The sequence below is a fragment of the Diachasmimorpha longicaudata genome, chromosome 2, assembly GCF_034640455.1.
Source record: "Diachasmimorpha longicaudata isolate KC_UGA_2023 chromosome 2, iyDiaLong2, whole genome shotgun sequence".
Lineage (NCBI taxonomy): Eukaryota > Metazoa > Arthropoda > Insecta > Hymenoptera > Braconidae > Diachasmimorpha > Diachasmimorpha longicaudata.
Window position 1 is genome coordinate 9190879 of NC_087226.1, and position 12594 is coordinate 9203472.

The window sequence follows — 12594 nt, forward strand, 5'->3', positions numbered from 1 at the left end:
TCACGATATAAATTTTGCCCTGGGAATTATTCGCCAGTGCCTATTGAAAATTTAACGTTGTACAATCAGGTGCCATCATTGAGTTATCAAGAATGTTTTCCAAGTGTACCTTCGTCCTTGCGGTACTGTTGGCCGTATTTTTCACAAATTACGCACCATCAAACGCCTACAGCTACAGTCAAAGTTACGCGGCAAATAATGCAAACAAAAGTCATCACTTGATCGTTGGCAGAAGACTCTCAGGTGATTCTGTGACATATCAGGAGAATATTGTCAAGTCATCAAAATTGTGGCAGATTGTCACCGTGCAGAAGACGTTCTATGCAGCAAGAAATGAAAGGATAACCCAAGTTGTCGCACTGGATCAGAAAACAAATGGAAATGGAGCCTACGCCAGCATTGTCGAAGGTGGACCTGGTCGGAATGATGTCACCATCAGATTCAAGAGTCAGCGGGGCCATGGTATCAACTTCATTGTTCAACTCTACTCCAGGCCTTGAATTGTAAACTACCAATGCTATTATAACTAATGAAAAACGACCATTTATCATTGTTTAACGAAATTTTAATAAATCATCAAGTTCATACTGCAATCAAATATGTCTTGTAACTTATTCGGTTTTAATATTTTTCCCTCAAGCTGCCAATGCTAATATTGAGAGCGTAATTCACATTTATATATGGTTGTGAACTCAATATATATGACAGAACGTTCGCGAAACGTTATGAAAGAAGAGTGTCATGGTAGTGCAGAGGGCTTTATCATGTAAAATATTCAATGGGTACATGAGGTCTAAAAATGTCTCGGTCTATACATAGAAACCGCTTATACCCATTGTAACTATTTTTCATCGTTTCGTTTTATAATTAGACAAACTGTTTCTTTTCTTGTTTCTTCATTGTCATATTATGCACGGGTCATGTATAGTGTCAGTAAATCTAAAATAATGTCAACAAAAATAGCGACGAGTGTAAAAACGCTGGATTTCATGAATAGTTCTATTTTAATTTCCATTCATGTATTCTCATAAATGGATGATAATATTATTGCAGCAATTCTTCAATTATAACCCCCTTCCTCCCCCTGAGTTCTTTCATTCTCAATTTAATGAGTCTATAGTAAATTATAGGAAAGAATATTAATTTTCCATAATTATACCGCAATAAGTGATGAGCGATTAGAGGGAGTACGAAACGGTAAAGTGAAATTAATACTGGAGGAGCTACTTGGGGTTGGCCAGACCGGGGAAAACCCCGATGTGTCGAGGATGAGAATAGGAAGTCGACGGATATATGAAAACAGGAGTTTTATCGATCGCTAACATTAAATATTTAATCACACCAAGAAAGTTCAATACTCGGACCTGTGGTTGGACATAGCAAGGGCTGTCTTTGAAAGTCAGGTTGGCGTCTACACTCATATATACGTATTTACCCCAACAGAGGAATGGTATATCTGAGGCTGAACTGTCTGCTACGTTCCGGATATATGTGCAAGACACGCAGCTCTGACACCAATCCCCACGTGGATGGAACTTGCACTGAATTATTTAGTTATCGAATCCCTCAGTCTTCCAGACTGACTTGATGGTAAAAAACGAGATAAACAATTAGCCGTGAGAGAAGGATTTTAAGAATTAATTGTCTAATATTGCGCCGTCAATTGGTATGAAAAAGTCCGAGTAGAACGAATATGTGGTGGAGAAGAAAAAAAAAAACGGTGCATTCATAGAGTCGATAAACAGAAAAGATATGGTCTCTGCCTCTCTTACTCCAGCCTCACTAAAGTAAGTCTACTATCTTTTTATTCGGTGTTACAGTTTCGAAAGTCTTTTTAGATAACCGACTTTAATGGCTGGAGGCGAGCGACTTTACCCGCACACTGGACCATCCCCCATAGATTCCTGCACTGTTTCTCTGTGTTGAGTTTCCCTTAGATTCAAATCACGTAGTTTAAAAACTTTCTACTGGTTATCGAATTGTCTCCAACTATTTTTTTTCTCCTCCTTTATCCACTAGTTCGTCCATTCATGAAGTTTATTCCTATTAAACGCTTGAGAAAACGATACTATTTTTAATAAAACGACCCACTGCAGTAATGATTTTTCAGCACATACTGCGGTCCCCAAGAAACCGAAAGTTGATGACAATCAACCATAAAGTAGAACTATGATTCTCTAACAAGAGCAACTGCGTTGAAATTCATCCCAGCTGTTGATCAATAAAAATCCAATAATTTTTATAAAGGACAATATTTCTATCCATCACCAATGACAGGAGCAGAGTCTGTGGTGTTGGCAGTACTTCAGGAAGTACAAGTTGGGACTTGCGCATTATTCAAAGTGGAATGTTGGAATTCTCTGTCTCTCTTGTATTAATGGAAAGAGAGGGATGTATGGGTAATAGAGAGAGAGAAGATCGTCGCAAACGCGCGCGCAGTTGCGTGGTTGAGAGAACGGAGTTCGTCATTCGAAGCCCGCCAACAGAGGAGCGAGCAGACGTTCGAGGAGCGGACGTTCGGTATTGTTATATATCCGCGAAAAAAAAAAGGGAAAAATCTTTGTACGAACGTATATCGCGGCATACCACATCATTTCATTAATATATTAACTTATAATAACAAAATTTACGAGTGGTGCCATTGACAATTGTCGTGTAATCGTGATTTCATTATTTCTAATGCCCCATTCAGGGTGAGAGGTCAATTTCATAATAATAACAATAATAATAATATAATAATATTAATAATAATAAAAATAATAATCGTCATGATGATGGGAATGATGATGATAGTTATGATTTTGCTGATTTGAATGCTCCTGTGACTGTGAGACTAATCTATCAACTATAATATGATTGTGCACCAAAAATTGTTAATGTCAATCTAGTGATAATGAACTTTTCTATGCAAATGCTTACTTTCATCTGAAATCAATTGAACCGTCTGAGAAAAAATTGTGTTGGGAGAAAGATACGATTTTAAATTAACTGTTGATAGAGTTATTGTTAAAAAAAAAATAGAATAATTTTACCTGCGGTGAATGACAACTTGTTTAATCTATTTGAGAGACTTTCAAGTGAGAACATCACGAGACACCATCACCTCCTTTGAGACGCGTCTCATTGTCTTGTGTGGATGTACACAAACAAGTCCAGGCAAGTGGTGGCGGGTGTGCTGGTGAGCAGGTACTTGCAGTAGGCCCAATCGGTGCCGATTCAGCACGAGTTGTAAAGTTGATATACAGGAGAAGGAACGAAGAACCCTACACCAACGAGTACTCCATATTTTCCTCCTCCCACGAAGGGGATAAAAAAAAAAATTGGAGCAAACGTGTGAGTGAGTGGATGAGTGGGTGGATGAATGAGGGCAAGGAGGACATAATAGTGCCCACTCCTGTTTTTTGAGCATATTTGGATCTCAACTAAATGGAATTTCTCTTTGAGGTAATTCTCAGCACACTACACTGCAGACAAAAAACGAATTCGGTGAATAGGAAATAAAGAAGAGCCTTTGCAACAGAATAAAAAAAAAGAGAGGAAGGAAAAAAGAACAACAAGCAAGAGGAAAAAACAATAGTTGCTCCGAGTATTTTTCGCATGGAATCCGATTGAACACTGCATGTTCTCACAGACCAAACGAAATTACTTGGCAAGTGTACGAGGAATTTAGTAAAGTGTGATGAATGATAATATTGAAATTTTTTTATAGAAAAAAAACATTGAGTTTAAATATAGGGCAGAGTCAGCAGTACAAGAATTCTTTCTTCTTGTGGAAACACATGATAACCGATGCCAACGCCGGTGTATAGGGTACAGTGCGAACAACCAGTTTCCTCTAGTCGAGAAGCTACAACATCGCCTACCTCCTCTGTGTGTATATGTGTAAAATGCTGAGCCAATGTGCACGTGTTCAGCTCCCGCAAGAGATTTACGTATAGACCTGGAATATTCAGAATCATTCATCCCCTGTATCCCGCAGTAGAATTTATCCAGCGGTCAGTGCTCTCTCACCTAGGAAATATAATTGAGTGGTGGCACTTTCCTCCTTCGACATACATTTTATTTTGTTTTTTTAATCCATTATTTTACTATCTAGTCTGATTTAGTACAAAAAGTGACTATTTTTCGTTGTGTTATCTGCTTGCTTTTGAATAAATTTTATTTTCAGTTCATATTTTGAATATTCGCTGTTATCTTTTGTTTTCATTCTGCCTATGCCACTCACTACCTCCTAGTCATATTTGTTGTGGTCCTACAGTGAATCGCATCGGACGAGCCTTTATAACTGAGTTGAATTCCTTTATTTCGCCTATTTTTATGGATTTTCATTAGTTTATTTTATCGGAGTTCAAAGGGCTCTTTTCATGGTAAAATTAATCTCAAGAACTGTCGTTGTGTGAAAAAAAACAATAGTGAAGGCTTGATTATCTCGCCGGATATCCGACGGGAGGCTGTGAATTCACGTGTGATTGTTGCATTGTTTTGAGTGACTAAACCACAAACGGGAATACATACAAATTTCACTCAGCAATTTAAAGGATAGTGATTCAGTGCTGTTTATTTCATCAGTTATACTAAAAAGTGAGTATAGGAATCGAAGTTGAGCAAATAAAGAATTATAGGAACTTTTTATTGAATTTTATAATTCATTTATTTCGCATGAAAAGACCCTGACAAGGATTGTTTTTGTAATTAGATATTATTCTTTCTATTTTTCTTCAGTTTATTTCGTGTATTTCTTCGGCGTCTTCTTATTCCTATTTTTTTTTCTCACGTTCTTCCACTTGGTCTCCTCTTATTTCCTTTAGCAGCCACATTTTGTTCTCCAAGCAAAGCTCTGGAGAATTTCGCAGATTGTAAGGTTTAAGCGATAATAAAAATTGAAAATCGCTGAGAAAATTTCTTTCATTTGCCCTCCAGCTCGTTACGTACTTTCTTAATTTCTCTTTAAACTGATGAATGAGATCGCGTGGAAAATGTAGAAAAATCGTGGAATGAAGGCGCTGGAGAATCATTTTGAAAGATTTACGATATATGATTAGCAGTAATAGATATGAAAGGGTAGATTTTATCACAATATTAATCGACCAAAGGGGTGCCAACGCAAAGACTTGGAAGTTTTCGGTGCACGGTCGCTTTTCTGCGACTCTTTATATATCATGCGGTATCTAAAAAAATTACAACAATTTATGACTTCCTGATCTATTTCAGATTATAGAAAGTTACCCAATTATATCCCATGAAATCACCTGGATGTAAAAGAATAAAAATTGAAACCCAAAAAAATGCATTCACATTGCTATTTAGCAAAACCGTTCCCATTTTCAAATCTTTATATCGGTCGGCCTATTCTGGCTACTCATTGGCTGTCACGTGTGGGTCAAGATTGGCAGTGACCCTGTGATCAAACATTGGCAGAAGTTTTTTGTCCACGTTGGGGCCCACTCCACAGCCAAGGTTCAAGTTCCACAATTGACTAGAGATTGGCTTGACTGTTGGCTGAATTATGGCCGAAGCTTATTTCCAAAGGTGGAGCCAAGCTTCGGCCGGTATCTCGAGCTGGGCCATTTCTGCTTGTAAAAATGAAAAAAAAAAGCAGCTCTTCTACTGTTTAACTGCCGTGAAGGTTCGAGCAAAACGTGACTGTAATAACTGCACTGAACCGCTTTATCCCAATGTTCATTGTTATCCTAAACTATATCGATATTGCGTATAAGAGAGGACCTAATAGAATAATTTTCCTCTGTATGGAATACTTGCTTTACCTTTTAATTATTTTCTTCGTTTACCTTTCATTTATTTTTCGTTGTATTATATAGTAAGGGGTTTATTCGACGCATTATATTTTTTAATATTTAAACACTTCAAATTTGATTTTTTTGTGCTGTCATGCAGGTGGCTGATTTAAGAGGTATCTTCGCACAAGTTAAGTGTCATCAAACGGCCTCATGATTCAGCCCGACGTCATGCCCTGGTTCATCCTATTTCTCCTCCTGCTAGCTGTGATGGAGGCTTTCCCTAGGGAGGCCACCTGTTCCCGTTTGCCGGACATCTACTGGAACTCCACCAATCCAATGTGAGTCATGCATATTAATTTTTTGCTTTATGGCATGATTTATTTATCATTTCATTTTTAACGAAATTTGTTGTGAGCCCTCGAAACTTGCAACTGGCCATCGCCCGAAGGCCTCGAGCCAAAAGAGCGATTATCTAGAATATCCCATCGACTATCCCCAACGCGCGCCGCAAACTTTAGTACTGTCACGTGACAAATTAATAATTCATAGCAATTTGCAAATCCTGTATATTTAGCGTTGACAACTCAACGTAGGATATTAATTAGAGATAGAAAACATCAGGATTCCGCTGCAATGGAAATAATCGGAAGCAATGGAGCATTATGAATCGATTGGGCGAGGACGAAAAGTTAGAGGGAGGCAAGTAGAGGGGGAACAGGAGTAAGACTTTAGAGCCACGAGGCGAATGCTGATAAATCGGAATCGATCGTTGATAAGATTCTACGTCGAATAAGCGAGAGATTGGTGAGAAGCTCTGCGTTCACACTCCGGTGAAACTCAACTCTCGTCGTCACTTTCTTTCCACCCGGATGAAAACGTACATCCGCACGGAAAATTGTTGGCGCAATGTGCCAGTGAAGAAAAAAAAAAACAACCGAATATTTCACCCTGGAACAAATTTCGTCCAATACATTTTTCCGTATAACATATTAGTTTGATTGTTATTCGATTAATGTGATGATTGGAAGATTGACTGGGGAAGAGGGATTGAAGAATGTCTACCGTAGAAGCGAGAAAAAAAATCCCCTTCGTAATACACTCTCAATCATCCCCCATAGACTTTAGGTTAGCCCTGTGAAACCATCCTCACATTCTTGTCACACTTCCCCCCCCACGTCGTTTGTGTTGCACCTTGGGGCAGCTTTCAGCAAGATTGATAATTTACTTAAGTGCTTCACAGAGGAAAACATTAAAGTGTAACACCTCGGGATATGAATTGTTGGAAATCACAATATCACATAATGGAACATTATTTTTCTGGGTAACAAAGGAAAGTATAATGTTAAATTAAACTGCTGGTTGTATTTCAACAGGATTTTTCTAATGCTGGCTTTTAAGGGCTCTCTCTTGTGTGCGCTCACTTAACGATCGTACTTCAAACCTTCGTCATACGTAAGATTCAATTCCTTTCATGTTCAGTGAGATTTCATTCTTCGGAATTGAAGACTGAGTTTTCCGTTGGGTTGGATATTTTCGGGAGATTTATTTTTTGAGGTTGTAAACTATAAGTTCGACTTATGGAATCCACTGAGGCAACAACTTTTTGATGGAATGATGGCGTCCATTAGAAAATTAGTTCAGAAGCCAATAGGCTTGTGATGGAGTTTCGGCCTAGTTTCCGGTCTTTACAATTTTTGTAATTTACCTCTAAGGTGAATATCAATCTCGAATAGGGAAAAGAAGGTGCGGTGAGGTGAATGAAAAGAAATTTTTGATCACGATTACCCTAGCGTTTTAGGAAAGTGTATCATGAATCATCGTTTCTCAAATTCATTTCTGACACTTGGTAGAAATTCATATATGATGTTCAAGGATTTTCTAGGTCAGAGAAATTTTACCCCGATGATAAAGAAAATGGCTGGGAAATTTGTCCGCCAGTTTGGAGTTTTCAGTGGCTTATGAGAGAATAGTAAAGTAATTTTTAAGGAAAATATCGCGTACGTTGATTTTAAATGAAAATAAGCTATCGAGTGAAACGATTCTCTTTCGTTAGATATACCGTATACATATTTCCCGTTTAAGATATTTCCACCCCGAGAAAATGAAAGTATTTATTGTTACGTTTTTCTGTATCCTATGGCATTCCCCCCTCAGACTAACTCGATCGTAGTGGCCCAGTTGTCGGATTACTCGAGGATTTACTCGGGGAATTGATACTACGTTTTCAAGGAAAGAGCTGAAGTAGATCGGCGAGTGACCAACAGTATACAGGTATATTTGTGGTGGTACTTGTACAAGTTCTTGAGAACTCGAGCTCCTTTTCGTCGAGCCAATTTACTTGCATTCCCATCGTTTTCTCTATCTTCAGTTTTTTTTCTATCGCCAAATACATTAGCTCTACAGGCGAATCAATATTAATGCTAATTATCCGTTGAACACATTCTGAATGAAAATTGTAATTATCTACAATTTAAACTCATCCCATTCAGCGATGATCATAATGATTATGCCTGAATTTAATTGACAAATATCGTAATGGTGTTATTTTTCCAAAAGATTATCAGATGGGCATAATTGTGCAGAATGGAAATTTTATTTTTTCACTGGGCAATGTGATTCAATTCGAGAGGATATTTAGCGCGACCAATCGTCTCGGGAAGTCCGACATTGGCCATTGACCTCGTTTCGTGGATTAACCATTGTCCTGGTCCCACCTATACCACTTGTGTATACCTCTCTCATTCCCCTCCTTATCCTCTTGATAGGCGGTAATCCCCTGCTCTCGCTTCCGTCAGTGAATCCCAGAAGACTCCACTAAACCAAAAGAAAGCTAAACGATCTTGGCACTACTTTTTCTCAATCTTTGTTGATTTTTCCATCCTTCTCTCTCTTCCACTCTCTCGTTGTCCTTTTCCTATTCCCTTCAAGCCCTCACTTACTAAAAAAAATAGAGACGATTCTCTCTTTTAATTCTCGAGTGGAGCCTTCCTGTTTTTAACTCCAATTTATTTTTTTCCTTTTCTTTTTCAATTCAATCCTAATGAGCTCTGAGAAATTCTTTTCCTTTATTTATAAAAGAAAATCTCTAGAATATAAACTGGTGGAAAGTATCCGGGCGTTGAGCATAAACTCTTCAAGTGTACTATCAAATAATCCACTCCTATATTGGAGAAAATGTGATTCGGCCAATTAAATGGTCTTCTGATGAGACTTTAAAGGGAATTTTTGGATGAGAATTTCGAACATTTCGGGTAATATATCAGTAGCAAAATTTTTTTATCAACGTATATGGCAAGTGGTTTAATTTTCACTTTTCAATTTCATTTATAATTATTTTTACGATGAATCTCCACCTCTGATAGAAATATCAGGGCATTCATTTGCTAATCTATCTGTATGGATACGCCGTTTTTTGTGATATTGAAAATATTTGAGTAGAAATACTTTGGCTGTTTTCGACGGGTATTCAGAATTTTTGTTCTGCTCAGCCATTTGGTTTTATATGCACGTCACATTGTACCCGTATTGACTCACTGCCAGCACAACTTTTTTGTTCATCATATTTTTTAACATTTAAATAATTTCAAGAAGATATTTCACTGAGAGTCCATATAACACGTTTAAATTATCACCAAGGATTTTTTCTCATTTTAAATGCATTATTGTTTTCCATCCACTAGACATGACGTATGTTAAAATAGTTCTGCGTATTTACAAGTGAGTGCATGGAAACCACGCAAGAACATGTGAACTGCGTGAGATAGATGTTAACTCGATCCCCACAGTGTATGAGGTTGGGAGTCGTAAGGTCTCGGGTACTAGAGAAATACTCAATAAACTCGTGAATTCAATTTCAAAGTTCCTTTACACACTTCTAAGAGTTCTTCTATAACCCCTTTTTACAGTTCCATAAACTTTTTATTTTAATTTCCATTTGCTTCATATTCGAAATTTACATTGAATTACATTGAATTCTCAAAAAACCAGGAAACGGGCAATTAAAGTTTCATTGAACGATTTTATTGATAAATTTGCGAAAACATTAATAACAATCATTCATCCTCAACTGCATAATTATTACCACTCTTCACACAGAGAGAAAAAATTAGAAGAAATTACCAATAATTCGATAACCATGTCCTCCACATTGAAAAACATATCAACCAGAATTGTTTGGTTTTCTTTTCGTTTACAGAGAAAAGTTGAATGGAAAATTCAATCGAATCGTGAAAGGATTTCTGCGTAGTGTTCAATAGATTGGGGGTGGAAAGTGTCAAATTGTATGAGGCAGCAATTGAGGATACTTCCTTGCTACCATATTTTTACAAACTAAATACCGATATATACGTATATACATGTATATGTTGGCAATTTATTTGAACGCTAACTAGCGTATACATTTGAGAGTTGCACTTAGAATACATGTATTTGTGTATACATTGGAATACAGTTCACTATCTCTTTGAAGAACCGCTCGCGCCTGCGGTTTCTACCGTGATATTACTGGATCGTTAACTTCTCGATCGTGCAAACCCCCTTCTTCTACTGATGCTGCTGGGTAATGATCCTGGCGTAAGATCCGGTTTAACTCTCACGGTTGGACACTCATTTTTCGTGATTTTTCTCCACTCTTCGTACCTTTATTCAATAGGAAAACAATCATTATAATAATGAGCGTTTTTATTGGCGCCTTCTAAAAAGATGCGTGAGAAGTAAACATTTAAATCTGGGGAAGAGTGAGAGAAATAGAACGTCTTCAACAGTCGATACTTGCGAAACACATAGAGACATCGAATCATTGCAGACCTGCCAAATGAAAATTATTAAATTTTCCATTAACGATCCGATACTATTGACGATTAAAAACCCTCTGTTGTACTCCACTCTCTCCTACATTCTCACTACTGTCCAAAAAATTTTTCTTTTATTGTTATCAAGTGAGTCATTACGTTACGGAACAATGTGGCTCTATCTTTTTATGTGAATTTTATCCCCCTTAACAACAGCCGGCACCCTTCTCCCAAGAATTGAATATGAAAGCAACTGGGGTTGAGGAAGTTCCGCTTTAATTACGCAGGACTGTTTGCCTATATTGTTGTCTAATATTTGCGGGATCGATCGATAGTCTAGTGTACGTTACGGCTGGACGATAGTTATTGGCAACGTTGGAAACGTGGTAATGGCCCACCAGATCCAGTACACATGGAGACTATTCACCAAGAAACATAAAATTTGTAAAATATCACGTGTCGTAACACACCATAAGGTGAAAGAAAAATCAGCAACAATCGTTGAATTATCCCATCATCTTTTATGTGAATGAAAAATATAACAAATGTACCAAGTCCACAGTGAATAATATCAAGGACTTGGATGTCTGCTTGAGTATTATGGTAATGGCTTGTAGGCACATTGAAGCCACCAAGGGCTTTGCCATGCTAAGTACCAACAGTTCTATTTATGCTACTGACCCACAAAGGGAATCCTGTTGGATTTACTAGTCCCTGAGCATAACATAATATTATACTATCTAAACTTACACCGACACATCTGAACAAATTCCTTCTCCACAATTTGTCATATTATATTGTTAATTTCTAGCTTTACAATGTAATATTCATTTTTCTGTGTCTTTGGATAATAGATGACATCATCGAATTACTTCGACAATGCACAGAGGGTGTTTCAGGCGAATTCGTTTGTGGACACATCTCTTCAGTCGTCTTACCAAACTCGCCGACAAATATTTATGCAACGCCTCTGGCATGTCTGAGTGTATGAGTTGTGTGAATACGAGGTGAATCAATATTTGGTTCGAAGCTGGTATCGATTCGATCAAGCCAGATATCCTTCCATTTCACTGAAGCGTTCGTCGGCTTCCACCTTTATCCAAATTTGCACACGATTTTTTTTTCCCCTAATTTCATAAAAACCCTCGTTTTATTGAAAAATTGATGGATACAGTTGGATTATATGCAATCTGTACACGCATATACAAATGAAATTTTATCACGCACCTGAGCTTCAGGAAGACTATTCACTATTCGGGGAGTTGAGTCAATTCAATCAAAGGAACATCTATTTTTATTGTTGAACACTAGACGGTTTTTAACACGTCTAAATGATTTAAACGGTTTTTAGCCTTTCCAGTTTCTGCGGAGTGAACGAGAAATCAAGGTCTAATTTCATTTGCACTGATTATTCGCGGTCGGGAATTGATAAACGATCTTCAATGTACGGAATATTTAATTCCTATGGCTCGCGAATTTAAAGCTCATTGTGTTCTCGCTTTAAAATTGCAGTGAGACGAAAACTTGATAAAAAAAATGACTCTGCTGATGGAGCTCCTTCTAACCCCATGTTGTACAGCGAAGAAGAAAGAGATAAAAATGAACGTTCATATGGGACTCCATATGAGCCGTATTTTTACAAGATGTGTGCATTACTGGGGAAACAGAATGCACTCTATATACTGAGATACATATACAACAGATATGCGATGGTATTTCATGCAATAAAACTTACTAAATATGACTGGGAAACATGCAGGCGCAATCTCCAGGGAATAATTTACTGTGAAAATTCGATATTTGAATCTGGGGTACAATTTAATCCGCTAACTCATTGACGACGCTGGTAGGACGACATTGGACTACGAAATGGCGTGGCAGGAGACTAAGAGCCCATTCCCTTATCTCCGGTTAAGTTCAACTCTGTTCAAGTCTCTTCAGACCTCCCAACTGGAGAGAATCTTTATTCTACCAATTCGATTTGTATTTTTTCTATTTTGTTGTTTATCCTTTCGACAAAAGATGGCGCTATTATTTCTTCAGTACTGGAACTAATATTGGGATTT

The 12594-nt window shown here is 37.6% G+C and overlaps 2 protein-coding genes across 6 annotated transcripts in view; both read left to right on the forward strand.

Annotated features, from left to right (window-relative positions):
• LOC135172709 (ephrin-B2) overlaps positions 1-12594 on the forward strand; it is a 228783-nt gene that overhangs the window by 44887 nt on the left and 171302 nt on the right. Inside the window, exons 1-2 of one of the 5 annotated variants that reach the window (XM_064138992.1) lie at positions 1264-3995; positions 5896-6076. In XM_064138992.1, the coding sequence (XP_063995062.1) occupies positions 5949-6076 (128 nt within the window). In that variant the 5' untranslated portion in view covers positions 1264-3995; positions 5896-5948. Of the gene's footprint in view, positions 1-1263; positions 4582-5895; positions 6077-12594 lie in introns of those variants that run through there. The other 4 variants (XM_064138995.1, XM_064138991.1, XM_064138993.1 and 1 more) reach the window with 4 other exon arrangements.
• Positions 19-598, forward strand: LOC135172721 (probable salivary secreted peptide). Its single transcript, XM_064139021.1, has one exon. It carries the CDS (start codon positions 93-95, stop codon positions 498-500), a length of 408 nt encoding a protein of 135 aa, XP_063995091.1. The 5' UTR covers positions 19-92; the 3' UTR covers positions 501-598.